The following is a 27,943-nucleotide window of genomic DNA, read 5'->3' as shown; positions in this document are numbered from 1 at the left end:
TCCTCTTTTTTAGAATCTTTCTCAGTTGCCCAGGCAAGCCTCGGATTTTGTTACTCCTGCCTCAATCTCCAGAGGCACTGGGATTAGAGGTGTGTGACACTGTGCACTGGGCCCTTCATCTATTTAACAGTAGTTTGAAATCAACCCGCAAATTAATTGTGGCGATGGTTTAAAGGGTGTATGGATGCCAAAACTTATCAGTGTACACTTTGCATTGGATGTCATTTTACTGTTTGTGCAGTTTATCGTAGCTGAATCATATTCAGCAAAGTAATCATCTAGGGAAACAAAAATAGTGAGCTCAGGCTTGCTGCACTATGATTTATGTGCTGGAGTTCCTCGTTTACACCCGTACTTTTCGGGATTTTGGTACACATGTCAACAACACTGGACCGACAAGCCTATTTCTTAGTTGATGAACTCTACTGTCTTTTTTGCCCCTGATCAGTCACACGGAAATGTTAGAATATAGCATTCACTTTTTAATAAAAAGTATGCCTCAACTACTTAATACTACCTAGAAATCCTTATGTAAATTCTTTGAGTCTGTCAGTGTCACGGGGACACTGGGTCAGGCTTCCCCGGCAGTCACAAACGCGTTGCCGACGCAAAGCCAGCTGGTGGACCACAGCCCCGCCCCGAAACTGCAGACCACGCCCACTAAGTGACGGGCGGCGCGCAAGTGGGCCGCCGGGGGCAGGGGCGGAGACGGTCGAGCCGGCCTGGAGAGCCCACCCCGTTCGGGGGAAATCCACGCCACCGGAAGCGGAAATAGCACAGGGCGCCGCCAGGGTAGCAGTAACTGCCACCGCAATGCCGAAGGGACCCAAGCAGCAACCACCGGAGCCCGAGTGGATCGGGGACGGAGACAGCACAAGTCCCGCAGGTGAGGATCGTATGTACGGAGGAAACGGGAGAAGAGAGAGGAGAAGGCGCATGCCTTAGGAGGGGTTACTAAGCGCGAGAGTCGTCAGGCCCGTGCACGGGGTCGTGCGCATGTGTGCTGTGGTGCTGGGAAGTGTTTGCCCCGGCAGGAGAGTGTTTGGAGTGGGGAAAGGAAAAATGCCAGAATATCATTTGTGAGCTTACAAGGGACTAGACACGGGACAAGGAGGAACATATGGTATCTAGGGAGATTTGGAGAGAAATGAGAAAGTCCTCCATTCTTTTATTCTGGACATCTTCTCCATTACTCTGTATAGCTCAGCAACATAGAAACTCCGCCTCGACCTCCCCTGCCCCAGCGCGCGAGTGCACATCGCCTAAGTCCATATCCCTCTAGTTTTTCAGGAAAAGATGACTCCTTGTGTGCTTTTTCTCCTTCTGGGCCTTTTTTTGTGACAGCTCCATCTAAATCAACTGGAGCAAGGCTATAGATTTTGGATGTTAGAATAGGGTTTAAGAATTACTTAAAGCAAAGAATGTGGAGCGCTTGTTTTCAGTTAGGTATGGTGTATACTGCTTTGGGAGTAGAAAGAAAAAAAACATGAAGATATCATCGCAGACTTGAAGTCACTTCAAGGAGTAGATAAATGGACACAAATAACCACAATAGTAACACAATGAGTAATGTTACAAGCATTTATTGGATGCCTACTGTTTACAGGTATTGTGCAGAGTAACTGGGAATCTAGAGATTAAAAATAAGCTTTTTTTGCTGGAAGTAGTGATGCAAATGCATGTAGTCCCAGCTACTCAGGAGACTGAGGCAGAAGGATCACTTGAGACTAGTAGTTGGAGACCAGTCTGGGTAACATGGTGAGACCCTGTATCAAAAACAAAAGAAACACAAAAAACATGCCTTTCCCTCAAGGGGCACCCAGTCCAATAGAAGGGATAGAGCTTTCACCCCAGTGACTGAGGAGTGTGATGAATGTGCCTGAGAAAGCAATGGGACTGTAGAAGAACATTTCAGACAGGTAAAGTAGGTATGTCAGCAAAGCCTCCTAAGAATATGAAGTAGCTGAGTTTATTCTTGAAAGATCAGTATAAGTTAGCAAGGGGAAAGAGCATTCCAAGTAGAAGTAGTTTGTGTAAAGACAGAAATGTAGGTGAGCATGACTGGCACCTTGTGACTGTTCTGAAGGGGTTGAGAAGATGTACAGGCAAAATATATGAAAGGTTTCAAGTGCTCTTTCAAGAAGTTTAATCCTAAAGGCATTAAGAAGGAAGTGAATTAAATAACTGAATGATAGGATCAAGTTTATCCTGATGATACTGAGCAGTCGAGAATGGCTTTGAATTAGTTGATAGAGGCAGGGAACCTATTTTGGAGGCTCTGGCAGTGATTCAGGTAAGAAGTGGTAAGAGAATGAACACTTCAAATAGTTACTAAGGAAGTGACATGAACCAGAACTAGGATGAAGGGTGAAAAATTAAAACTGGGCGTGGTGGCAAATGCCTATAATTCCAGCAACTTGGAAGGCTGAAGCAGGAGGATTGTAAATTCAAAGCCAGCCTCAGCAATTTAGTGAGGCCCTAGGTAACTTAGCGAGACACTGTCTCAAAAATAAAAAGGGCTGGAGATGTGACTAAGTGATTAAGTGCCCCTGGATTCAATCCCTGGTTTAAAAAAAGGAGGGGCGTAGTTTGATTGTATTAGTCTTTGGAGGAAATTAGCATGTTGTCAGGGCAAGCTGATCACATCATTTCTTCTTATGTACTTGGGTGGGTCCTCCCTTTTAATGTATTTAGGATTGAATTCCTTGGGCTGGCATGTAAAGCCTTTTGTTATTGATTTTACTCATCTTTCTAATCCTATCACACTAGTATCTAATACTGGGATCAGATTTTGAAATGTATTCTGGATGGGGGACAACAGTAAATGAAGATATAAGAATTTCAGGGCAGCAGAATAGAATAGACAATATGATTGGTGTATGTATATTCCATGTATGTAGTATATATCAAAATGCATTCTACTGTCATGTATGACTAAAAGTAAATAAATAAAAATTAAAAAAAAAAAAAAGAATTTGGGGCCGGGGATGTGGCTCAAGCGGTAGCGCGCTCGCCTGGCATGTGTGCGGCCCGGGTTCCATCCTTAGCACCACATACAAAGATGTTATGTCCGCTGAAAACTAAAAAAAAAAAAAAAAAAAATTAAAAAATTAAAAAAAAAAAAAGAATTTCAGGGAGGTGGGGCTGAAATTGTGGCTCAGCAATGGAGCGCTCGCCTAGCACATGCGAGGCCCTGGGTTGGATCCTCAGCACCACATAAAAATAAAGATATTGTGTATCCAACTACAACTGAAAAATAAGTATTAAGAAAGAAGAATTTCAGGGAGAGCCGGGTGGGTGGCTCAGTGGTAGAGTGCTTACCTAGCATGCATGAGGCACTGGGTTCAATCCCTGGCACCACATAAAAATAAATAAAATAAAGGTATTGTGTCAATCTACAACTAAAATATACATGTGTATGTATGTGTATGTAAAATTCAAGGGACTTCATCAGGGAGATGCCAATGTCCAGAGCATAGGTGGAAGTAGGAAACAGAAAGGATAGGAGACTGATTGCCCTTCCTTGTCTCTGGTTTTTTAGCAAAGTAGATGTTCAGTAAAACTTTCCTAACTTAGCTTGGCTTGGTTTCATGTGTCTGTAATCCTATCAATTTAGGAAGTTGAGGCAGGAGAATTAGATGTTATCCTGAGCAACTTAGTGAGATCCTGTCTCAAAGAATAGAAAGGATTGGAGATGTAGTTCAGAGCTCTGGGTTCAATTCCCACTACAAAAAAAGAGAGATTTCTGTGGAATTCCTGGAATTCTGGTTTTGAGAATTCAAGCCTAAGAATATTTAAGCTATTGTGGTTAGTTTCTTTGTTTGTCATTATTGTTGTTGTTGTTGTCTTGTTAAATGATTATAGGAATGCTTTAGATGAATATATGGTTTCTATGATAGTGGATAGGCCTGGCATAAAGAGAAATCAAGAGGCTAGTAACTATCTCTCAATCTGATGGGTGGCAGATATTAGACATAGTCCTCTACCTTCAGGGAAACAGATGGACTGAAGGGAGGAGCTGAAAGTAATCCAGTCAGCAAACTTTTTTTTTTTTAAACAGGTGATTGACTCAAGGACACTCAACCACTGAGCCACATCCCCAGCCCAATTTTTTTATTTTATTAGAGATAGGTTCTCACTAAGTTGCTTAGTGCCTCGACATTACGGAAGCTGGCTTTGAACTCGAGATTCTCCTGTCTCAGCCTTCTGTGCCACTGGGATTACAGGCATGCAACCATGCCCACCAAGTCAGCAAACTCATTGACCTCCCACTTTGCTCCCTGTGAATACAAATTAAACTGTTCAGGTGGCTTTTTAGAATAAAAAACTAACAAACAGGTAAATATGACATTGTGATCTGTGTTGTTAATGTATGAGCAGAGCAGATGGGGCATGGACCCAGCTGTTTTACCAGATAACTATTTACATGGCTTACATACAACATATCATACACAGCATCCCAAACTGAATTCATGAAATCTTCCTATCATTCCCCGCATGGAAGTTGAAATTGGGGGAAGGGATCTTTTCCACTGTCTCCTAAATTAGTGAATGGAACCTATAATCAATTTTAGTAGCTAACAAGATAAGAATGGCTAGGTGTGGTGGATCACGCCTATAATCCCAGCAGCTCTGGAAGCTAAGGCAGGAAGATGGCAAGTTCAAAGCTAGTCTCAGCAACTTAGCAAGGCTCTAAGCAACTTACATCCTATCTCAAAAATAAAATATAAAAAGGGTTGGGGATGTGGCTCAGTGGTTGAGCGCCCTGGGTTCATTATTGGTACCAAAAAAATAAAGAAATATAGGAATGGTCTCTTGCATGCTCACTTTTTCTTTTATTTTTAAAAATCTGTTGGTTCTAATTAGTTATACATGACAATAGAATGCATTTTGACCCATTTTACATAAATGAACTGTAACTTCTCATAATTCTGGTTGTACATGATGTAGGATTACACTGGTCGTGTAATTATGTATGCACATAGGGTCATACTGTTCTCACTTTTTTTTTTTAACACTACCTCCATCCTGTGAATTCTTTTTTTTTTAGTTGCAAATGGACACAATACCTTTACTTTTATTTATTTATACTTTTATTTATTTATATGTGGTTGAGAATCGAACCCAGTGCCTCACACGTGCTAGGCGCGCACTCTACCACTAAGCCCCTGAATTCTTGTTTATCTTTCTCCCCTTGCCACCACCCTTTTTTTTTTAAAAAAGAGAGAGTGAGAGGAGAGAGAGAGAGAGAGAGAGAGAGAATTTTTAATATTTATTCTTTAGTTCTGGGTGGACACAACATCTTTGTTTGTATGTGGTGCTGAGGATCGAACCCGGGCCGCACGCATGCCAGGCCAGCGCGCTACCGCTTGAGCCACATCCCCAGCCCTGCCACCACCCTTAATCAAGCCACTGTTGTCTGTCTCCTGGACTGCTATGACGGACTCCCAACAGATTGCCCAGTACTCTTGTTCACTCCTGTCTTTGCTCCACTTGAAGCCAGAGCGGGACTTACAGGGACAAAAGTGACCATATACATAAAGGCCTCATTCATGATTATAAACGCCTATATATCCTCACACATGATCATAAACCCTTACTCCAGCCTTACCTTTGCCATTCTACCCTTCAGCCTCTAAGCTTTAGCCATAGTAAGACTTTCTCTGTTGCCCAGTGGATATGCTTTCTTATAGCTGGACTTGTGTGTAGCACTGGAACCCCACCATGTGCCTACCAGCTACTCATGCTTCAGGTGTTAGCTTAAAAGCGATTATGTTGAGAGCCACAGCCAAGGGGCCCCAGCAACATCTAGCTGATTGGCTCCTCTGCGCTGATGCTCATTGGGGGACTTCTTTGGCTCCGCCCGCATGACCCAGCCAATGGGCCTCAAGAGCAGGAGGATTGTGGGAGGTGGTGAGGCTGGTGTTTGTGTGAGAGGCTTGTGGGAAGCCGGTGGTGGTGGCAGTTGGGCTCTGAGGGTTTTTCCTGAGGAGCTGTTTTGTTTGGCCTGTGTGGTTCTAAAAATAAAGTTCAAGTGGCTCCTGAATTGTGCCCAGCCAGACTGCGGCATTTGATGGCAGGGCACCAGAGATGAGGACAGTGGGGTTGATCCCTCTGCATACTGCCAAGTAGGCTTTACCTTTTTAGTTTTGTTTTCGTACTGGGATTTGAGCCCAGGGTCACTTTACATCCCCAGACCTTTTTTTTTTTTTTTTTTTTTTTTGCTTTGTTTTTGAGAGAGTCTCACAAAGTTTCCTCATTGAGTTGTCAATTCTGGCCTCAAACTTGTGATTCTCCTGCCTCAGCCTCCCGAGTTGCTGGGATTACAGGTGTACACCACTCTGCCAAGCTTGTAATTGCTTTTGAAAAGTCTCTCCCCCAAGCTGAGCACAGTGGTAAATGCCTATAGTCACAGTGGCTGGGGAGGCTGAGGCAGGAGGATCAAATCAGCCTTAGCAACTTAGCCAGGCCCTAAGCAAATTAGTGAGACCCTGTCTCTAATAAAAATGTATAAAAAGAGTTGGGGATGTTGCTCAGAGATTAAGTCCCTTTGGGTTCAAATCCTGATACCAAGGCGGGGGGACAAAGAAATCTCTTCCCAAAGCCTACACACTCCAGAGGGAAGCACAGTTGTCTCATTTGCTGCTTTGTTTGATGCATGGTAGCTGTTTAGTAAAGAGATACTTGTGGGGTGGGATAGGAATGCTAGGAATTGTGGGGCAGCACAAAGTCTAGGGAGTAATACTTGAGCTGAAAAATATCACAGGTATGAGGTGTGAGGGCCACTGTAAGTTTAGCAGGGGAGATCAGGCAGCTTTGGAATTTGTAGCTGAGCATTTATGATGTCTGCTTAACCTTCCAGACAAGGTGGTGAAGAAAGGGAAGAAGGACAAGAAGACCAAAAAGACGGTGAGAAAATGAGGGTTGAGGAAGAGCAATGACTGTGGGTGTTTCCAGGCAAAATAAATGGCCATACTGGGTATGGTGGTGCACGCCTGTATATCTCAGCAACTTGAGAGGCTGAGGCAAGATACCATAAGTTCAAGGCTAGCTTCAGCAACTTAGCAAGGCTCTAAAGCAACCCAGCAGAACCCTGTCTTAAAATAAAAAATAAAGAGGGGCTGGGATGTGGCTCAGTGATTAAGTGTACCTGGATTCAGTCCCTAGTACCATAAATAAATAAATGGCTCTGTGAAGGTGGGTGAGAAGTCTATGAGGGGAGGAAAAAAACTTTTGTCAAGAGAGGGGCCAGAGCCAGGTACATGTAGTACAGCTACTTGGAAGGCTGAGACAGGAGGCTTACTTGAGCCTAGGAGTTTGAGGCCAGCCTTGGGGCAGTACAGGTGAGATCCCCATCTCAAAACTACAACATTAAAAATAAGGTATCCTCTGTTATTTTTGGGGTTTTTTGGTTTGGTTTGTTTTTTTACATTATTTTTTTGTGTGTGTGGTAGGGAGGTGGTGTATTGGGATTGAACAAAGGGTGGTGGTGCACGCCTATAATCCCAGCAACTTGAGAGCATTTACCACTAACCTATACCCCCACTCCTTTCCCCCCAGTGTATGCCTTTTTTCCCTTCCTGCCCCCCAAACAGGGTCTTGCTAGTTGCCCAAGTTGGCTTTGAACTTGCAGTCCTCCTGCCTTAGCCTCCACAATTGATTGGGATCACAGGCATGCACCACTGTGCCAGGCCTTTTTTTTTTTTTTTTTTTTTTTTTAAGAAAATTGAGAAGGGGTGAGGGTAGGATGCAGGGCCTGATTGGTCTTGGAGCCACACTGAATCATATCTTAACCCCTTTATAGTTCTTTGAGGAGCTGGCAGTAGAAGATAAACAGGCTGGGGAAGAAGAGAAAGTGCTCAAGGAGAAGGAACAACAGCAGCAGCAGCAGCAACAGCAACAGGTACAAGTGATAGGGGCCCCTAATCCTGGAGCATCAGGGGTCCACCTCCAGCCAACTCATCTGATGGGGAGCATTCCTTGGTGCAGAGAAACAGCAGGGGCCTTCATCCTCCCCTTTTCGTTTTCTTTCAGCAGCAAAAGAAGAAGCGAGACACTCGAAAAGGCCGGCGGAAGAAGGATGTGGATGATGATGGAGAGGAAAAAGAGCTTATGGAGCGCCTTAAGAAGCTTTCTGTACCTGCCAGTGACGAAGAGGAAGAGAGTAAGTGACCTGAGGGAAAGTAGGTACATGGATTCCTTGCGTGATGTGGAATGCCTCATATTTTGATTGTGGATGTGGATAAAATGGAGGAGCCAAGCAGAATTCTCTTATCAACCTCATCTTTTCCCCTTGTCATTTCAGTACCTGCCCCAATACCCCGAGCAGGAAAGAAGACCAAGGTGAGCCATTGGTGTGGTAACCAAAGACCCTAAACATGCAACTGTGACCATCACATTGACTTTTGTGTCCCTTTTTTTAGGGTGGTAATGTTTTTGCAGCCCTGATTCAGGATCAGAGTGAAGAGGAGGAGGAGGAAGAAAAACATCCTCCTAAGGCTGCTAAGCCAGAGAAGAATCGGATCAATAAGGTGAAAGTGATGCAGTTACACCCCATTCTGGCCACAGTGTGGTAGTTTTCTGCTTTAAACTTAGCTGTTCTAGATTTATCTTATTTAAACTATCAAATCTATCTTTTAAAAATACTCTTTGATCAACTGGCCTGGTGGCACATGCTTATAATCCCAGTGGCCCCGGAGGCTGAGGCAAGAGGATTACAAGTTCAAAGCCAGCCTCAGCAAAAAAGAGAGGCGCTAAGCAACTCAATGAGACCATGTCTCTAAGTAAAATACAAAAAAGGGCTGGGGATGTGGCTTAGTGGTTGAGTGCCCCTAAGTTCAATTCCTGGTACAAAAAAATACTCTATCATTTAACAATCTTCAGTGATTCTCTTGCCTTAAATTCAAAATCTAAAACAAGGGCCCTTGGCCCTTGCTTTTTCACTTGGGACTCTTCCTTTTCCCATCAGCCTGACCACATGTTGGCATTCACTTTAACGATGTCAGTATTGAAGCCTTTGTACTTCATGTTGCTTCTTTCCCTTCCCTGGAATCCTCCAAGCCCAACATCCAATACCTCTTCTCTAGATTCATCCTTCCAAGGAAGCCGTCCATGCTGCATTGGTACCACCTACCCACTTTGTGCACTTGCCTGACTCAGAGTCCCTTAGATTTACTGATGTTCTCTCACATGTGTTCTCTTCCATCCCCAACTTCCCCGAACCCAGGGATGCTTTACCACTGATTACATTGCCAGCCACTTTTAATATTTTTAAAATTTTTTTTTAACTATAGAGGGACACAGTGTCTTTATTTTATTTTTTTTAATGTGGTGCTGAGATTGAACCCAATGTCTCACACATGCTAGGCAAGCAATCTACCACTGAGCTACAACTCCATCCCCTTTTTAATTTTGAGACAAGGTTTTCCTAAATTGCTGAGGCTGATCTCAAAACTTGTGAGCCTCTTGCCTCATCCTCCTGAGTTGCTGGAATTGCAAGCATGTGCTATCCTGCCCAGCTTTGCTGATGTTCTCAAGTTCTCTTTTTGGAGGCTTTTCTGGGTCTCATTTCTCGGGAGTAGTACTCAGTATCGTTAACTGGAATACAATAGGCTCCCTAAAAATGCTTGTACTCAGCAGCAGAGCAACAAACTAATTTCTGTGTGTGCTTGTATCTCCTTCAGGCTGTATCTGAGGAGCAACAGCCTGGGCTCAAGGGCAAAAAGGGAAAGGAAGAAAAGACGAAAGGGAAGGCCAAGGTGAGAGTGACCGACAGAAGGGGATACTGGGTCTCAAGAATTAGAGCATTTCACCATTCCTGTCTTTTCTCAATTAGCCTCAAAATAAATTTGCTGCTCTGGATAGTGAAGAGGAAGCTGAAGAAGATGAAATAATGAAAGAAAAGGAGCCTCCCAAACAAGGAAAAGAGAAGGCCAAAAAGTCAGAACAGGTATTTATCGTGCTTGGGGGAGGTTTGGGGAAGGACTGAGACTCTGTGGCCCTTCTGGGATAGTTTTGATGGGGGGCATTGTCACTACCAGAGCAGACTTTTCTATAAAGGGCCACATAGTAAATATTTTTGGCTTTATAGTTCACAAATGATCTCTGTTGCGTATTCTTCCTTTTTGGTTTTTGTTGGTTTTAATTTTTTTGTATGTTACTAGGGATTGATCCAGTGGTGCTCTATCATTGAGCTACATCCAACTACCATTTTTATCTCACAGGCCATATAGAAACAGGCATCAGGTCAGATTTGGCTCATGAACTGTAGCTTTTGGCTCCTGATCCAGAGAGGAAAGAGCCCTACGGTTTATCTTAGTCAGGTCCAGATCTGCCATTCACTACCTGTGTGACCCTCCTACCTCTTGTTTTCTCAGTTTTTCCATCTGGGTGATGTACAGAATTCTAGTGTTTTCTAGAGTTCGTATAACTAATGGTTTATTTATTTTTGATGGTGCTAGGGATTGAACACAGGACCTCTCAGACATGCTAGGCAAGCACTTTTATCACTCTACTACACTCCCCTAACCCCGCTAAGTAGTTTCTAGTTCTGAAGTTCTATATTCTTCACTGGTTGTACATTAGGGCTGCCTGATCCTCTCTTTGCATGTTAATGTATAAACTACAGAAATTTATTTGATACAAATGAATATCATTTAAAACTCATTTATTCCACCCTCAGTTATATTTTCTTAAAAATTGTATCTCTAGGTACATAAACATTGTTACACTTCATATACTCATATTCATACCATCTGTGTTGTCCTATACTTAGTGGCAGAGACTAATAGAGTACTGCATGGAGAGCAAGGGGTGGGAGTGAGAATAAGATAGGATCCCAAGACCTCTCAGGATTGTGGGTGAAGGAGGACAGAACCAGCTGTGGAACTGGGGCCAGGTGGGAGGGGAGTAAGGTGGGTATGTATGATAGAAATTCAAGTTATAGAAGGGTCTTTATTTTTTTCCATCATCCATGCTTTCCACAGGGTTCAGAGGAAGGAGAGGAGGAAGAGGGAGAGTCTAAGGCAGATGATCCCTATGCTCACCTTAGCAAAAAGGAGAAGAAAAAGCTCAAGAAACAGGTAAGTCATTGGTTCTTAGTGGTCAAAATAAAGGTTTTTTTGTTGTTCTTTTTAATGATTTAACTAAGGCATATGTGAAGTTAGGGACAAGGCAGGAGAGCTTTGGGGACTACTTGAAATAAAACAATTAGAGCAAGGAAAGACTTATGCTCTGAGCATCATCTTAATGCCTGATGACATGGGATTGTATCATGATAACAGGAAACTGGCAATGTTACAGATGACCTCCAATGTAGTTTTTCCTTCTCAGATGGATTATGAGCGCCAGGTGGCTTCATTAAAAGCAGCTAATGCTGCCGAAAATGACTTCTCTGTATCCCAGGCAGAGGTGTCCTCCCGACAGGCCATGTTAGAAAATGCATCTGATATCAAGGTGAGATCTGAGGAGTCCCTGTCCATCCTGATCACCTAGGAAGGAGTGGGTTCTCTCACCTGCCCTGAGTGGCTGTGGCAACCCTGGAAGTCGGGGTGTGAAAGGGCTGCTCCACCAGGAAGAAAATGGGAACGTATTTTCTGCATCTTGGGTTCTACCAACCTGAGCAAGGAGACAGAAAACACAGTGGAAGCAGAGGGGTCCACCTGGGGAGGGAAAAGAATAGGGTACACCAACCTGGCTAGAGATGGGAAGACTCCGATAAGAGGCAGTAGCCTGCTATGGTGAGAAAAGGGTGATTCTGCTGGAAGTAGGGGTTTGTCGATCTCCCCTATGGGGCCAAAGCTGTAGCTCCTGTCCTAGAATGAGACTTCTTATGTTTTTTGACCTTCCCCTTTGCCCCCTGTCCCAATGGCTGTAGCTGGAGAAGTTCAGTATCTCGGCCCATGGCAAGGAGTTGTTTGTGAATGCAGATCTATACATCGTAGCCGGACGCCGCTATGGGCTGGTGGGACCTAACGGGTGAGGAGATGGGACTGGAGGGGAAAGAAGGGATTTCTCCATGTTGGCCTGATCCTCATAGCTCTCATTCCCCAGCAAGGGCAAGACCACACTCCTCAAGCACATCGCCAACCGTGCCCTGAGCATCCCTCCTAACATTGATGTGCTGCTGTGTGAGCAGGGTGAGCCAGTGTGGAGAGGGAGACAGGGTGGGCAATTAGAGCAGAAGAGCCAGTCAAAAATAGAAGTTGTGGTTGTGAAGTTGGGAAGGACATGAAGGAGGCTGGGGCCTGGGAAAGGGTTGCTAGAAAGACAGGAGAGGAGGATAAATGAAAGATTTGAGAATATCTTATTTGGAATAAGTACAAAGTGCTGGGAGAGGTTAGGCAGACCAGCACTGGATCTAAAGGGAAGAGAAAAATAGGTTCTGTGGGCCCAGAAGTGACCTGAGTGTTGTCCCCCTGCCCTCCAGAGGTAGTAGCAGATGAAACACCAGCAGTGCAGGCTGTTCTTCGAGCTGACACCAAGCGATTGAAGCTGCTGGAAGAGGAACGACGACTTCAGAGGCAGTTGGAACAGGGGGATGACACAGCTGCTGAGAGGCTAGAGAAGGTAGAGGAGATGGCACAGGGGACATGGCTCAGACTTGGGGGGAGGGGCCTCTAGGCCCTCAGACATGAGTCCTCTTCTTCCTCCCAGGTATATGAGGAATTGCGAGCCACTGGGGCAGCAGCTGCAGAGGCCAAAGCACGACGGATCCTGGCTGGTCTGGGCTTTGACCCTGAAATGCAGAATAGGCCCACACAGAAGTTCTCAGGCGGTTGGCGCATGCGTGTCTCTCTGGCCAGGTGGGCCATCTGCCTCACCATCTCCCTTCCAACCCCAAACTACTAGGACCTTCTCACTTTTTCCCACTCTTTCAAGGCCAGTAGGGAGTTCTGAGGTCAACTTCTCTCTTACTATGTACATTTTGAGACCTTGGAGTTTTTCTCCATTTCTCTCCCTACCTGATGATATGTTCTTGTCAACATCTTCTGCCCAAAACCATCTCTGAAGAGAGGTTAGGAGGGAGTGTTTGTTTTCATGGGCTCTGCCTCCCGGAGGCTTCTCTGGGGTTTGCTGAGCAGGGATCTTCTTCCAGCCCTGACAGCACTGCCATTCTCTGCTCTAGGGCACTGTTCATGGAGCCTACACTGCTGATGTTGGATGAACCCACTAATCACCTGGACCTCAATGCTGTTATCTGGCTCAATAAGTGCGTTGCCCTGGGTTATGGCCTTGGGTCATTGGTTTCCATTGTGTACTTTACCCCATCCCTCCCTGCCCTCATTCCCTCTAGTTGTTGTCTGCGATGCCCTTGACACCTCCTGGTCCAGTCCTCCTCTTTTCCAGTCCTCCTCATTGTCTGTTTGCTTTTCTGGACTTGTCTGTCCCTTCACCATTGTGACACTTCCCTACTTCTCTGAACCCAGCTATCTTCAGGGCTGGCGGAAAACACTGCTGATTGTCTCCCATGACCAGGGCTTTCTGGATGATGTGTGTACTGATATCATCCATCTCGATGCCCAGCGGCTCCACTACTATAGAGGCAATTATAGTAAGTAGGATTGTTTGTGAAGGGCAGAGGGAGAGATTGACCCTCAATAGGTGGCCTGGGTAGCAAGGCTGTAGGGGCATTGTGATAACTGAATCTTTATAGATTTCTTAACAGTGATAGTCTTCCCCATCCTTGTCTATCCTCAGTTGTCCCTCTGCTAGAGAGAGGGTCAACGTTGAAACTGCTCTCCCTTTTGCATGCTAGTGACCTTCAAGAAGATGTACCAGCAAAAGCAGAAAGAACTGCTGAAACAGTATGAGAAGCAGGAAAAAAAGCTGAAGGAGCTGAAGGCTGGTGGCAAGTCCACCAAGCAGGCGGTGAGTACCACTACCACTCTTCTCCTAACAGTGCAGGGGGTCTGTGGAACACCTTCCAAGAACAGTGTACTGGGTAGCATACAGATTTCTTTCTTTTCCCTCCAGGAAAAGCAAACAAAGGAGGCCCTGACTCGAAAGCAGCAGAAATGCCGTCGGAAAAACCAAGATGAGGAATCCCAGGAAGCCCCTGAGCTCCTGAAGCGCCCGAAGGAGTACACTGTGCGCTTCACTTTCCCAAATCCCCCGCCACTCAGCCCTCCTGTGCTGGGTCTGCATGGTGAGTACTACCCACTGCCAACAGGAAGCACAAGTGAGTGCACCCAGACTCCAGCGATACAGGGACCTTTCTTTTTTTTTTTTTTTTTTAAACAGGTTTTATTTAAAAATATCTTTATTGTTTAGTTGTAGATGGACAATACCTTTATTTATCTTTATGTGGTGTTGAGGCTCAAACCCAGTGCCTCACACATGCTAGGCAAGTGCTCTACCACTAAGCCACAGTCCCAGCCCCAGCAGGGACCTTTCTTTTCCTCTGAGGCCAGGACATTTAGGGTCACCTTTACAGTAACTGAAATGAGCATAAATTGCTTCATTTGCTGACTTTCAGGTGTGACATTTGGCTATGAGGGGCAGAAACCACTCTTTAAGAACCTGGATTTTGGCATCGACATGGACTCAAGGAGTGAGTTGGTATAGGGTGGTTTGGGTGTGGAACAGGAGTCACAGGGAGAGTAGTTTTGGAGATCTCCTGGTTTGGTCATTTCTTTCTTTCAGTATGCATCGTGGGTCCTAATGGTGTGGGGAAAAGCACACTACTCCTGCTGCTGACAGGCAAGCTGACACCGGTGAGTCCTGGAGCCAAGAAGGGAGAGTATGAGAAGTGTGATGGCCCCCCTGTCCAATGGAAGCTAGAGTCAGGGAACCCCCTTGGTAGGGTGGGTTGAAAACCCCATCACAGATGATGCATCTCCCTAAGGAGTAATAGAGGAGGAGAGTGTAAATCAGTTTAGGGAAGAGAGAAAGGAAAGCCTGGGTTGCAGTGGGGGTACCTCTCCATGTTGAAGAAGCCAATTTTACATGTTACAAAAAAAATACATATTGAGGCTGGGCATGATGGCACATGCCTGTAATCTCAGTGGCTTAGAAGAAGGCTGAGGCAGGAGGATTAGGAGTTCAAAGCCAGCGTCAGCAAAAACAAGATGCTGAGACCCTATAAAATACAAAGTAGGACTGAGCATGTGGCTCAGTGTTGAGCGCCCCTGAGTTTAATTCCCGGTACCAAAAAAAGAAAAAAAAAATACATAAGCTATGCATGGGTTTGGATTTATGCCAGGCCCGTCCCCTGGGCCTCTAGCATAGTATCCCATGCCAGAGCATACTCCGACCCTAAACCATTGCCTGGCCTCTGTGCCTGTAGACTCCTAGTGTTGAAGCAGGTTGCACAGTGGCAAAAAAAGAATTGTTTGAGCCAAGAGGAAAGTATAGATATGATTGGTATTTCTGTTCTGGTGGATACCTTTCTCCTTTTTTTCCTTTGCAAAGATACATTAATATTCTTATGAAGTGGGGTATCACATGAATTGTTATGAGCCTTCTCCAGATAACAATTAAGTGTTTCTGTATGCTATTTATTATATACTCATACGTTTAGTTTATATGGTCTACCATAATTTATTTGGTAATAGGTATTTGCAGGACTTTTGCAGAGTATTGCCATATGGTGCTTTAAAAAGACAATAGCCTTTTCTCCTCTCCCAGTGGAGGGTAATCCCTTCCTGGTTGTCCTTTTTTTTCTTCTTTCCTTTATTTTCCTTCTTACTCCTTTTGCCCCTTCTGATTTCCTGGGTGTGCGTTCATCCTGTTAGGATATGTGTGTGTACTTGTTCCCAGCCCAATTCTGGTGTTTTCTTTCAGAAAAGTTGGGATCTGGGGAGCCAGGGATATAGCTCAGTTAGTAGAGTGCTTGCCTCACATATACAAGGCCCTGGGTTTAATCCCCAGCACCACAGAAAAAAGAAAAGTTGGGATCTGGAAGTGCAGCCCCTTTTGCCCTTTCCCTACCCTTACCATTTGCTTTTTCCTTGCAGACACATGGGGAAATGAGAAAGAACCACCGACTGGTAAGTTGACTTTGGAAATCAGGGACTGAAAATTGGGTAGAGGAAGCACCACTTTGATTGGTTACCTCCCTTTCCTCTTGGGCAGAAAATTGGCTTCTTCAACCAGCAATATGCAGAGCAGCTGCACATGGAGGAGACGCCCACTGAATATCTGCAACGGAGCTTCAACCTAGCCTACCAGGATGCACGCAAGTGCCTGGGCCGCTTTGGCCTTGAGAGTCATGCGCACACCATCCAGATCTGCAAACTCTCTGGTACCAGTCCAGGGGCTGGGGAAGATGCCCTCCTCATCATGCATGTACACACTGTTCCTAGAGCAGAAAGGAGAAGGAACCAAGAAATGGGGAGCCTTAGGGCACACATGGGCACTCTTTGAGGGTTACCTTCAGCAGTGTAAGATGGTGGGAGATATGATAGACTTCCTTTTTCTTCCTTCTTTTTAAATTTTTTTAGTTGTAGATGGACACAATACCTTTATTTTATTTTATCTTTATGTGGTGCTCTACCACTGAGCCACAACTGCAGCCTTAGACCTCCTTTTTCTTTGTGACAGGTGGGCAGAAAGCCCGAGTTGTCTTTGCAGAGCTGGCCTGTCGGGAGCCCGATGTCCTCATCTTGGTGAGAGAACTGAATGGGAATGGGAAAAGAGTAACAGCAGTGCAAGGTAGGAGTTGTAATGGCATTCTTCCTCCTCCATAGGACGAGCCAACCAATAACTTGGACATAGAATCTATCGATGCTCTGGGGGAGGCCATCAATGAGTACAAGGGTGGTAAGTCAGTTCTGAACATACCTTCCTTCTCCCATTGGGGAACAAGCTGTAGTGTCCTTTGGCTGGAACTCCCTTCTGTCCATGTTCTGATTTTTCTTCCTCCTTTCTCCCTGCCTTCTGTTCTCATCGTCTTTCTTCAAGCTGTGATTGTCGTCAGCCATGATGCCCGGCTCATCACAGAAACCAACTGCCAACTGTGGGTAGTGGAGGAGCAAAGTGTTAGCCAAATTGATGGGGACTTTGAAGACTACAAGCGGGAGGTGTTGGAGGCCCTGGGCGAAGTCATGGTCAACCGACCCCGAGAATAAGCTTTCCCTCTTGGAAATCAGGAGACAGGCTTATGTGGCCTAGAAGTACCCCATTGTCTCCCTCTCCTTGGAAGCCTGCCTCTGCCCTGCAGCTGACCCAGCAACCACTTGGGCACATGAAGGTGGAGCTGTGACCAGGATCTGCTTTGAAAGATTTGTGTGTGCCACTTCAGACAACTGAGTTGACTTACCCTCAGCAGCCCTCTACACAAACATTATTGTGGGGTTCCATCCAACCAAGCTTAGGTGGCCTCTTGTCTTGAGACTCATTCCTCAGAAGACTGCCTCTGATCTACCCTAAAGCTTCAGGCCTAGCTGCCCCCACGGGTTTTGAGTGGCGCTTTTCTTTTTTGATGGATTTAATGCTGACTTAACACAAATATCCATTTGGACCTCAGAATTGGAGGCAGATGTCTGAGGCCTGTGCTGTTATCCAGCCTAAGATTTGGTGCCTGTGGTCACTTGTCTGATTGGGGACCTGAGGGCAGGAAAGGAAAGCTGGAAAACTTGAATTTCCTTTTACACAGGGAAGAAATAAAGGAAAGGAGTTGCTGCTGCCTGTCACTGTTTGGAGATTCCTGGGTGTTGGAACTGTTTTTACTCAATGTTGATTTGCTTTATTTGGTTTTCTAAAAGTTTTTTTTTTTTTTTTTTTGAGAGAGAGAGAATTTTTTTAATATTTATTTTTTAGTTCTCAGCGGACACAACATCTTTGTTGGTATGTGGTGCTGAGGATCGAACCCAGGCTGCACACATGCCAAGCGAGCGCGCTACCGCTTGAGCCACATCCCCAGCCCCTTTCTAAAAGTTTTTACTATCCCCCTTTCCCACTAAGACAGATGGCTCTATCTTGAGGTCTTTGTTCATTTTAGATAGAGTCTTACTGTTTCAGGATTCTCCCTCCCTCAACCACCCTCAGAAAAGACAAACTTTGCCAGGCATAATAGTGCATGTCTGTAATCTCAGCAACTAGAAACTGAGGCAGGAGGATCCCCTAAGTTCGAGGCTAGCCTGAGTAACTTAGAGATGGGAATGTAACTCAGCAATAGAGCACTTCTGGATTCAGTCCCTAGCACCAAAAGAAAAACAACAGTCTCTGCCTTTGTTGAACAGACTTGAAAAATAAATCATGGGCATATATAATATGATATGATATGATAAATTGTCAAATGTATAATACTCTAGTCAAAATTGCTGCATGTTCCAAGAAGAATAGAATTATCCAGGTATGGGGCTGGGGATATGGCTCAAGCGGTGGCGCGCTCGCCTGGCATGCGTGCGGCCCGGGTTCAATCCTCAGCACCACATACAAACAAAGATGCTGTACCCGCGATTACTAAATAATAATGAGCAACTTTGTGAGACCTGGTGCTGATAACGCCAAGGTCGCGGGTTCGATCCCCGTACGGGCCACCAAATGCCGAAGTCTGGCTTGGCACAAATCAGGAGCCACTTGTCAAAAAGAAACTAACTTTATTTTTAGAACTACAAACGCCAAACAAAACAGCTCCAGGGAAAAACCCTCAGAGCCCAACTGCCACCACCGGCTTCCACAAGCCTCTCTCCCCCACACCAGCCTTTTCCTCCCACAATCCTCCTCCTCTTGAGGCCGATTGGCTGGGTTGCGTGGGCAGAGCCAAAGAAGTCACCCAATGAGCAGCTCCGTGGAGGAGCCAATCAGCTAGATGTTGCTGGGGCAGCTGTGAGCCAATCATCAGCTGGCAGTCTGAAGGGCAGGGAAACAGCCCAATGAACATCACCGAAGAGGAGCCAATCAGCTAGATGTTGCTGGGGCAGTCTGAAGCTTGCTGGCAGCTGGAAGTTTGCTGGGGCCCCTTTGGCTGTGGCTCTCAACATCTCCCCCTCTCTGTTTAAACAACAAGCATGTGGCTTATGGACCGTGCCTGCCTTAGGTTGTCCAATACATATGGTCCTTAAAAAATCAAAAAGGGCGAGAGATATAGCTTGCTGTTAAAATGCACTTGAGTTTAGCTCCCAGTATCAAAAAAAAAAAAAAAATGGTAATGTGTAAAGTGGGCTGTAGGAATTTATGAGGTAGACTTTGTGTGTGTGCTGCAGGATGAGGTGATATCTACACCAACATAAGAGAGGGAAAGGACAAATGAAAATAACTAGATGTGGGGATTCTGGGGAGAGAAGAGAGTGTCAAATATTTGAAGAGATATATGGTTAAGACTTAGGGGACAGAGGAGCACCATTCTTTTTAACTTTTAAAAATTATTTTTAGTTGTACATGGACACAATATCCATATTTTACTTATTTTTATATGGTGGTGAGGATCAAACCCAGTGCCTCACACATGCTCAGCAAGTGCTCTACTGCTAAGCCACAACGCCTGCACCAGGAACACCACTCTTAAGGAATTTGAGGGGAAAATCAGGCACTTGGGTCAAGCAGCTGACATGTAGTTTCCACAGTTCTGTGAAGTGGAGTATCAGACTAGTGGAATCCAGGCTTCAGATTCATTTACTAATGGTGTGCCTTTGTTCAAACTGCTTGGCCTCTTGGTACCTATTTCCTCATGTATAAAATGAAGCTTATAGGGCTGAGGTTGTGGGCTTAGTGATAGAGCGCTTGCCTAACGTGTGAGACACTGGGTTCGATTCTCAGCACCACATATAAATAAACGAATGAATGAATGAAATGAAGCTGATAAATATCTGTCACAGGATTAATAGGGACCTAGATGTGTAATTACTTACATTAAGTGTTTAAGTTTTTCCTTATATATATTTCACATTACACTTTAAGTGTTATGTTTACACATTTTTTCATGTGTATATTTTAGTTAACTAGATGAGATACTATATAAAATACATAAAAATATTATTTTTAGAGCAATATGAAAATTTTGCATTTGAAGGTTTTATTTGTTTGTAGTTGACAACATGCCTTTATTTTATTTATTTTTGTGTGGTGCTGAAGATCAAATCCAGTGCCTCACACATGCAAGGCAAGCGCTCTGCCACTGAGCTATACAGCCCCAGCCGTGCATTTGAAGTTTTTGGGTTTTTTAAAAATTTTTTAGTTGTAGCTGGACACAATCCTTTTATTTATTTTTATGTGGTGCTGAAGATCGAACCCAGGGCCCCACATGTGCTAGGCGAGCACTCTACCACTGAGCCACAACCCCAGCCCCTGCATTTGAAGTTTTTATCACTGACTTCACTGCAAGTACTCAAAATGCTCCTCAGTGATTTAGAGGCACAGATTTAGTTCTCTTTCTAATACTGTTATGGAGTTAGTGATTCTTCATCTAAATATGGGCAAAAGTATGCCCTTCAAAAAAGTACAGCATAGGGACTGGGATTGTGGTAGAGCGCTCGCCTCGCACATGTAAGACCCTGGGTTCAATCCTCAGCAACACATAAAAAAACAAGTGAAATAAAGATTTTGTGTCAAAACTACAACTAAAAAAAAAAAGTTTAAAAAAAATAGGAATCAGCATAGAAATGGAACATACCAAAACTTTACCTTGTAGTATATGCTTAAGTATAAGCCTAAATAACAGAATTATTTATTTTTATACCAAGGATTGAACCCAGGGGTACTTAACCACAATGCCAGCCCTTTATTGTTTTTTATATTGAGACAGAGTCTTGCTAAGTTGCTGGGCTTTGAACTTGCAATCCTTCTACCTCAGCCTCTCAAACTGCTGGGATTACAGGTATTCATGCCCCTGTGCCCAGCCCCAGCCCTTTTTAAATTTTTTTATTTTGAGAAAGTCTCATTAATTTGCTGAGGTGGGCCTCAAACTTGTAATCCTTCTGCCTCGGCATTCAAGGTCGCTGGGATTACAGTGTGTCATCACACCTGGTTAGAATTAATTCTTTTTATTCATAAACAATGTGTACTACTTACAAGTCATGCACAACTGCTGCACATAATGAGCACTGCAGAAATATTTTTATTTTTTATTATTTTTGTTTTGTGGTACTAGGGACACAACCTAGGGGTGCTGTACACTGAGCCACATCTGTAGCCCTTTTTATTTTATTTTGAGGTGGAATCTTGTTAAGTTGCCCAGGATGGCTTGGAACTTGCCATCCTCCAGCCTCAAGTTCCAGAGTTGCTAGGGTTAAAGTAGTGATTCTCCAAGCTCTACTAGTGAGGAAACGGGCTGAGCAATATGAAAGTTTAGCCTGCCAAGATCACCCAGCCTGTAGATGGGTGGAGCTGGGACAGTGGACCTTATTTATTCAACTCCAGTGTCTGGGTTTTCCTCACTACTCTGTAGAATATTACAGGATGACCAAAGATGCATTCCAAAGGGGCACGAAGCCAGAACAGGACTGTTTAGGAACATACAAGAGGCATTATAGGGAAGACGAGTACCCTGAGAAAAAGAAAACCAGAAGTAGCCAGGCATGATGACATGCCTGTAATCTTGGCAACTTTAGAGACTGGAACATCACAACTTTAAAGCCAGCCTCAGCAATGTAGGGAGGTCCTAAGCAACTTTGTGAGACCCTGTCTCAAACATAAATGATAAAAATAATAATAAAAAGGGCTACTAATGTGGCTCAGTGGTAAAGGGCCCCTGGGTTCGTTCAATCCCCAGTATCAAAATTTAAAAATGAGAAGGAACATGTAGCTATAAGGGAACATGTAGCCATAAGTGGGCCTGGGAATATAGGAAGTTGCCCTTGTGAGGCCAGTGATGAATGCAGCAAGTGAGACATTTAGAACTGGTTCTCAGGGGTTTTATACAGACAGCAGCAGCAGCACCTAGGAGTCTGCACTCAAAGGTAGATCTCAGTGACTTGGGAGCCTAAGGCAGGAGGATTGAAAGTTCAAGGCCAGCCTCAACTCAATGAGGCCTTCAGCAACTTATTGAGAATCTGTCTCAAACTAAATAAAAAGTACCAGGGACTTAGCTCAGTGGTAAACCTCCCCTGAGTTCAATCCTTAGTACAAAAATAAAAAGAGGATGGGGTGTTGCTGAGTGATAGAGCACCCCTGGATTCAATTCCTAACATGAAAAAACAAAGGGGGGACTGGGGATGTGGCTCAAGCGGTAGCGTGCTCGCCTGGCATGCGTGCAGCCCATGTTCGATCCTCAGCACCACATACCAACAAAGATGTGTCCGCCGAGAACTAAAAAATAAATATTAAAAATTCTGTCTCTCACTCTCTCTCCTCTCTCACTCTCTCTTTAAAAAAAAAGGGGGGCTAGAGATACAGCTTTGTGATAGAGCACCCCTGATGTTCAATTCCCCAGTGTCACACCTACCAAAAAAAAAAAATCAAAAGATACAAATATGATGCTAGGAGGAGAGGAGAAAGGGTGGAGGGGAGTTACCTTTCCATTAAGAATTGAGGGAGGGGCTGGGATTGTGGCTCAGCGGTAGAGCGCTCGCCTAGCACGGGCGGCACCCCGGTTCAATCCTCAGCACCACCTAAATATAAAGGCATTGTGTTGTGTCCATCTATACCTAAAAAATAAATATTAAAAAAAAATTGAGGGCTGGGGATGTGGCTCAAACGGTAGCCGCTCGCCTGGCATGTGTGCGGCCCAGGTTCGATCCTCAGTACCACATACAAAGATGTTGTGTCTGCTGAAAACTAAAAAATAAATGTTTAAAAAAAAAAATTGAAGGAATGGGGCTGGGGTCGTGGCTCAGTGGTAGAGTGTTTGCCTCACAAGTGTGAGGCACTGGGTTTGATTCTCAGCACTGCATATAAATAAATGAATAAAATAAAGGTAGATCAACAACTAAAATATATATTAAAAAAAAAAAAAAACGGCACAGTGGTGCACACCTGTAATCTCAGCGGCTCGGGAGGCTGAGACAGGAGGCCAGCCTTAGCAAACAGTGAGGTGCTAAGCAACTCAGTGAGACCCTGTCTCTAAGTATAATACAATATAGGGCTGGGGATGTCACTCAATGGTCAAGTGCCCTTGATTTAAATCCCTGGTACCAAAAGCAAACAAAAAGACTTGAGGGAAGGCTTTTTAGATGAAGTAACATTAAAACCAAAGCCTAAAAGTGGAGAAGGAAACAAGATGAGTAGGGGGAAAAGAAAAAGAGCCTTCAGGAGAACAGAATGTGCAAAGCCCCTGAGACTGGAGAGAGTTTAACATGATCTAAGAATGAGTTTGAGCTTAGATCTTGAGCAGGGGCCAGTACCCACAGGGCCTTGTGCTATGCCTTGACAGGGAGTTGGGGTGTGATGATAGGGGTATGGGAGTTCTCATTTTACAAAATTGCTCTGGCTCTTGGGTAAAGGATAGTGAGGGTAGGGACAGAGAGAGGAAATGCTAAAAGATATTTTTTTCCTTACTTTGGAAAGGAGGAGATACTCTTCCTTCAAGAAGGCAAGTATTTTTATATGAATAGGAGGGGAAATGGCACTCACATTGGATGGGACTTACTCTCTGCAGGTCTGGTGCCCCAAATCAAAAAACTCAATAAGTTTGTCAAGCTACAGGAAGTGTTGAGCCAATGCTAATTATTTATACTGGACCAAGATGGTAGGGTTGTATGTTTTCAACATGTATGTTTTCATCCTGATGAACAACAGGATTGAGAGACAGTATGATGATTCAGAATTGGAGATAGGCAGTCTGGTGCAGTGGTGCACACTTGTATTTCCAGAGACTTAGGAGGCTGAGAAAGGAGGAAAGCAAGTTTGAGGCCAGCTTAAACCACTTAGCAAGATCCTCAAAAATTAAAAAGGTATTTCTTCAGGTCCCCAGCTTGGAGTGTCCTTCTAACCCATGGCCGGACATCTGGCTTCGAACTTTGCCTTCTGGCCCCCTCCTGGTGTGGGGGGGTGATGGGCCAGGAGGGTCAGAGCAAGGCTGGATTGACCCTCAAATCTTGCTAAGCTTCCCACACCTTCCTGATGGTCCAGAAATTGGGCCGGGGATTGGGCCAGGTTTGGAGGTGTGAGGGATTCCCTCATGCCCTCCACCCTATGAGTTCTGTGGAGGGGTAGCATACTCTAGACCTCAGGTTGGAAAGGGCCTGATCCCCCATGGTGGCCTGCAGACCTCTCAGCCTGAGAGCAAGGTGGGAGCTGGGATGGAGAGCAACTCTGAGGGGGCCTCCCCTGAGCCCTGCATTGCTCACCCTGCTGAGGTGAAAGTGGAGGAAGAGAAGATGGATCAAAACCCCCAGGGAGTCCCAAGATATCCAGGCTCTGCAGAAAGAATTTTCCAAGCTACTGAAACAGAAGAGGATCCCCCTGGTATATAACCAGGATGATATGGGGCTCACCCTGGGGGTTCTCTTTGGGAAGGTGTACAGCCAAACCACCATCTGCTGCTTTGAGGCTCTGCAGCTCAGTTTCAAGAACTTGTGCAAGCTGTGGCTCCTGCTGCAGAAGTGGGTGGAGGAAGCAGACAATAATGAGAACCTTGGGAGGTGAGGGTGGGAAGGGGCCTGCACTGGGGTCAGCTGAGATTGCTTCCCTCCCTGGCCTGCAGGGGCAGCAGTTCTCTCCCTCTCTTTTCTCTGCTAGGGATTGAATCCAGAGCCTGGCCCTCCTATTCTACCATTGAGCTACAATTCCTTCCCCAGCCCAGGGCAGCATTCTCAATGGGATGGAGTATGATCCCTCAATTCTATTGGGGGATTTAACCCCCTCCTTCCAGTTTCCTCCATTTTTTTTAAGAGGGGGGGGGGGAGAGAGAGAGAGAAGAGAATTTTTAACTTTTATTTTATAGTTTTCGGCGGACACAACATCTTTGTTTGTATGTGGTGCTGAGGATCGAACCCGGGCCACACGCATGCCAGGCGAGTGTGCTACCGCTTGAGCCACATCCCCAGCCTGTTTCCTCCTTTTTTTGTTAATATTTTTGTTATGGATGGGTGCAATATCTTTATTTTGTTCATTTTTATGTGGTGCTGAGGATCAAACCCAGTGCCTCACTTGTGCAAGGCAAGCACTCTGCCACTGAGCCTCAACTCCAGCTCAGTTTCCTCCTTTTTTATATCCTCTGGCTCTGGGGATAAATCTAGTCACTGTCTCCTTAGCAATGTGCTCTCAACTCACTGACCCCTCAATATGGTGCTGTTTTTCAGCAGGTCCAAAGCCTGACCTTGTCACCCCTTCCCTACTTGCCTAGATATGCAAAGCAAAGACCCTCCTGCAGGCTAGGAAAAGAAAGTGAATGAGTATCTAGAACCAAGTGAGAGGCAACCTGGAGTACATGTTCCTGCAGTGAACCCACACTGCAGCAGATCAGCCACATTGCCCAACGCTAGGGGCAAGTGTGGTTCTGTAACCGGCGCCAGAAAGCACTGACTCTTCCCCATGATAGGATTTTCAGGCTGCAGCTTCTCCTTTCTCAGGGGAATCTGTATCCTTTCCTCTGGCCCCAGGGCCCTATTTTGGTACCCCAGGTTACAGAAGCCCTCACTTCACCACGCTCTACTCCCAGGTCCCTTTCCTGAGAAGCCTTTCCCTCTGTGTCACCACTCTGGGCTCTCCCATACATTCAAACTGCCTGCCCTTCCCAGGTACGGGGGTAGAGGAAAGAGGAGCTAGGGAGAGGAACTGGAGTCTGTACCAGGGCTTTTGGGATTAAGTTCTTCTTTCACTAAGGAAGGAATTGGAAGCTCAAAGGGTGGGGGTGGGGAGTTAGGGAACTGGTTGGAGGGAAGTCGAAGTTCAACGCTCTTGATTTTAATCCCCACATCACACATACTTTGTTCTTAAATAAAGAAGCCTGGGATACAGTAAAAAAGAAAAAAAAATTAAAAAAAGAAAGAAAAAAGAAAAAGAAAAGGTCTGGGAATGTTGCTCAGTGGTAAAATGCCCCTGGATTCTCTCTCTCTCTCTGTCTCTCTCACACACACACATACACACACACATTGGAGATAGCCTGGTGGGTTTAAGGAAGAGCTGACAAAAAAAGAATGTCTATCATTGGGAGGATGTTTTGGAGAGGAAAACTGAAGCAAGCAGAAAGAATAGTCTGCAACAGGGGAGGGAAAATGCCTGCAGGACTTCAACAGGTCAGTGGGTATAGTGAAATGTAAGAGGTACTTAGCCTATTCCCTTGAAAAAAGAAAAAGAGGGACTGAGATTGTGGCTCAGTCGCAGAGTGTCCACCTATAATTTTTAAAAAACTTTAAAAATATATTTTAAAAAGGAAAAAATCACATATGTTTACATAAGTAAACAGTAACAAGTCCTTTTTGATTTTCATGGAGAATTTTAAAGACAAATGGCTGAACTCATTTTTAAAATATAGAGAAAAAGTTAAGCTCTGTTTAAAAGTTCTTGTGGCCTGTCATAGGAGATAGGTGAGAAACAGGCAGTAGAGGGAACCACAAGGTAAGCTGAGGCCACTAGTTTAGGACAAGTTCATTTGATTTTTCACCTAAGCCATGTACTTTGGTATTTTACTTAAATTTGGTCCTTAGACTATGACAGGTCCTTCCTTCTCTGCCAGTGGATTGAACAACAATAGACTGACCTGATCCCTCTCAAATCCAGAAGGGAGCCCCAGCTGCCTTGGCCTTACTGAATGTCTTGAGACCTTTGAGATGTTGCCCTCCTGTGGCCAGTGCCTGAAATAGCAGGATACTGTCCAGGGCTCTCAGAATTTTCCAGCATCAGCATCACCTGGGAATTTGTTAAAACTATGAAGTCTCTGGATCTACCCTAGATCTATAGAACCAGAAACATGGCTGTACTTCACCCTTTGTCTTCTGTCTGGCCGTTCAGATGAACACCAAGTCATTCAAAGACCATCGTTCCCAAATGACCCATACCCCAATAGCCCCATCTTCCCCATCTCTGTCCCACTCCTTGCAATATAATATACTCTAATTTCTGATTTCAAGAGTAGCCTACTTCTTTTTTAAGAGAGAGTGAGAGAGGAGAGAGAGAGAATTTTTAATATTTATTTTTTAGCTCTTGGCAGACACAACATCTTTGTTGGTATGTGGTGCTGAGGATCGAACCCGGGCCGCACGCATGCCAGGCGAGCGCGCTACCGCTTGAGCCACATCCCCAGCCCAAGAGTAGCCTACTTCTTATTTGAAGTTAATCCTATTCCTTCATGTCTGGTCTCTTTTTCGTAGAAATCTTATTCCATCAACTAGGCCCTCAGTCTAACATGTTTTGAAGAACTAAAAATCATTTTACCCCACATCTAGAAGCTGGCTTATTCCCTCTTGCAGAGCTTTCTGGGACAAGCAGTTTACAACACTTCCCCTCCACACCACCTTTTTAAAATTTTGGTACCAGAGATTGAACCTAGGGGTGCATAACTATTGAGCTATATCCCCAGCCTTTTTTTTTTAATATTTATTTTTCAGTTGTAGTTGGACACAATACCTTTATTTGATTTTATGTGGTAATGAGGATCGAACCCAGGGCCTCACGCTTGCTAGGCGAGTGCGCTGCCACTGAGCCACAACACCAGCCCCCATTTTTTATTTTTTGATATGAGGTCATGCTAAATTGCTGAGACTGGCCTTGAATTTGCCATCCTCTGGCCTCAGCCTCCAAAATCACTGGGATTATAGGTGTGCACCATGGGTGCCCAGTACACTTTCACTTTTCTTGTCTTTTCCACTTTTTCCACTTTTTGATTTTCCATTTTTTATTTTTTGATATGAGGTCATGCTAAATTTGCTGAGACTGGCCTTGAATTTGCCATCCTCTGGCCTCAGCCTCCAAAATCACTGGGATTATAGGTGTGCACCATGGGTGCCCAGTACACTTTCACTTTTCTTGTCTTTTCCACTTTTTCCACTGAAACTGGCCTGTCAATAATTATTGAGGTTCTCCTGTTGCTGATCTGGAAAATGCTGAGTAGATGTAAGATGTTTTGGAGAGGAAAACTGAAGCAGCAGAGAGAATAGTCTACAACAGGGAAGAGAAAATGCCT

General features: G+C 44.8%; 1 protein-coding gene, 1 non-coding gene and 1 pseudogene across 3 annotated transcripts; all 3 read left to right on the top strand.

Annotated features, from left to right (window-relative positions):
• Positions 1–725: 725 nt before the first annotated feature.
• Positions 726–17,642, top strand: Abcf1 (ATP binding cassette subfamily F member 1). Of its 2 annotated transcripts, none has more exons than XM_005341025.5 (25): positions 726–886; positions 6,863–6,909; positions 7,805–7,903; positions 8,038–8,164; positions 8,306–8,343; positions 8,424–8,531; positions 9,684–9,758; positions 9,836–9,949; positions 10,986–11,081; positions 11,332–11,454; positions 11,876–11,976; positions 12,052–12,137; positions 12,428–12,567; positions 12,655–12,803; positions 13,127–13,210; positions 13,428–13,552; positions 13,757–13,869; positions 13,975–14,146; positions 14,477–14,551; positions 14,644–14,714; positions 15,957–15,989; positions 16,075–16,243; positions 16,543–16,607; positions 16,689–16,761; positions 16,903–17,642. In XM_005341025.5, the coding sequence occupies exons 1-25, from the start codon at positions 814–816 to the stop codon at positions 17,067–17,069; spliced, it is 2,523 nt and encodes an 840-aa protein (XP_005341082.1). In that variant the 5' UTR covers positions 726–813; the 3' UTR covers positions 17,070–17,642. The 2 variants fall into 2 exon arrangements, with proteins under 2 accessions (XP_005341082.1, XP_013221027.1); XM_013365573.4 differs by having other exon boundaries at positions 8,035–8,164.
• Positions 15,180–15,316, top strand: LOC120889376 (small nucleolar RNA SNORA42/SNORA80 family). The gene has a single exon (XR_005733283.1). It is a non-coding gene; the product is annotated as a small nucleolar RNA SNORA42/SNORA80 family (small nucleolar RNA).
• Positions 17,643–17,776: 134 nt separating the features above from the next.
• On the top strand, positions 17,777–26,669 carry LOC101971579 (POU domain, class 5, transcription factor 1-like; annotated as a pseudogene).
• The last annotated feature ends 1,274 nt before the right edge of the window (positions 26,670–27,943 follow it).

This window comes from Ictidomys tridecemlineatus, chromosome 8 (assembly GCF_052094955.1).
Source record: "Ictidomys tridecemlineatus isolate mIctTri1 chromosome 8, mIctTri1.hap1, whole genome shotgun sequence".
In the NCBI taxonomy this organism is placed as follows: Eukaryota; Metazoa; Chordata; class Mammalia; order Rodentia; family Sciuridae; genus Ictidomys; species Ictidomys tridecemlineatus.
The sequence above is the reverse complement of the archived record's forward strand: the minus strand, read 5'-3'. Positions and strand labels throughout refer to the sequence as shown.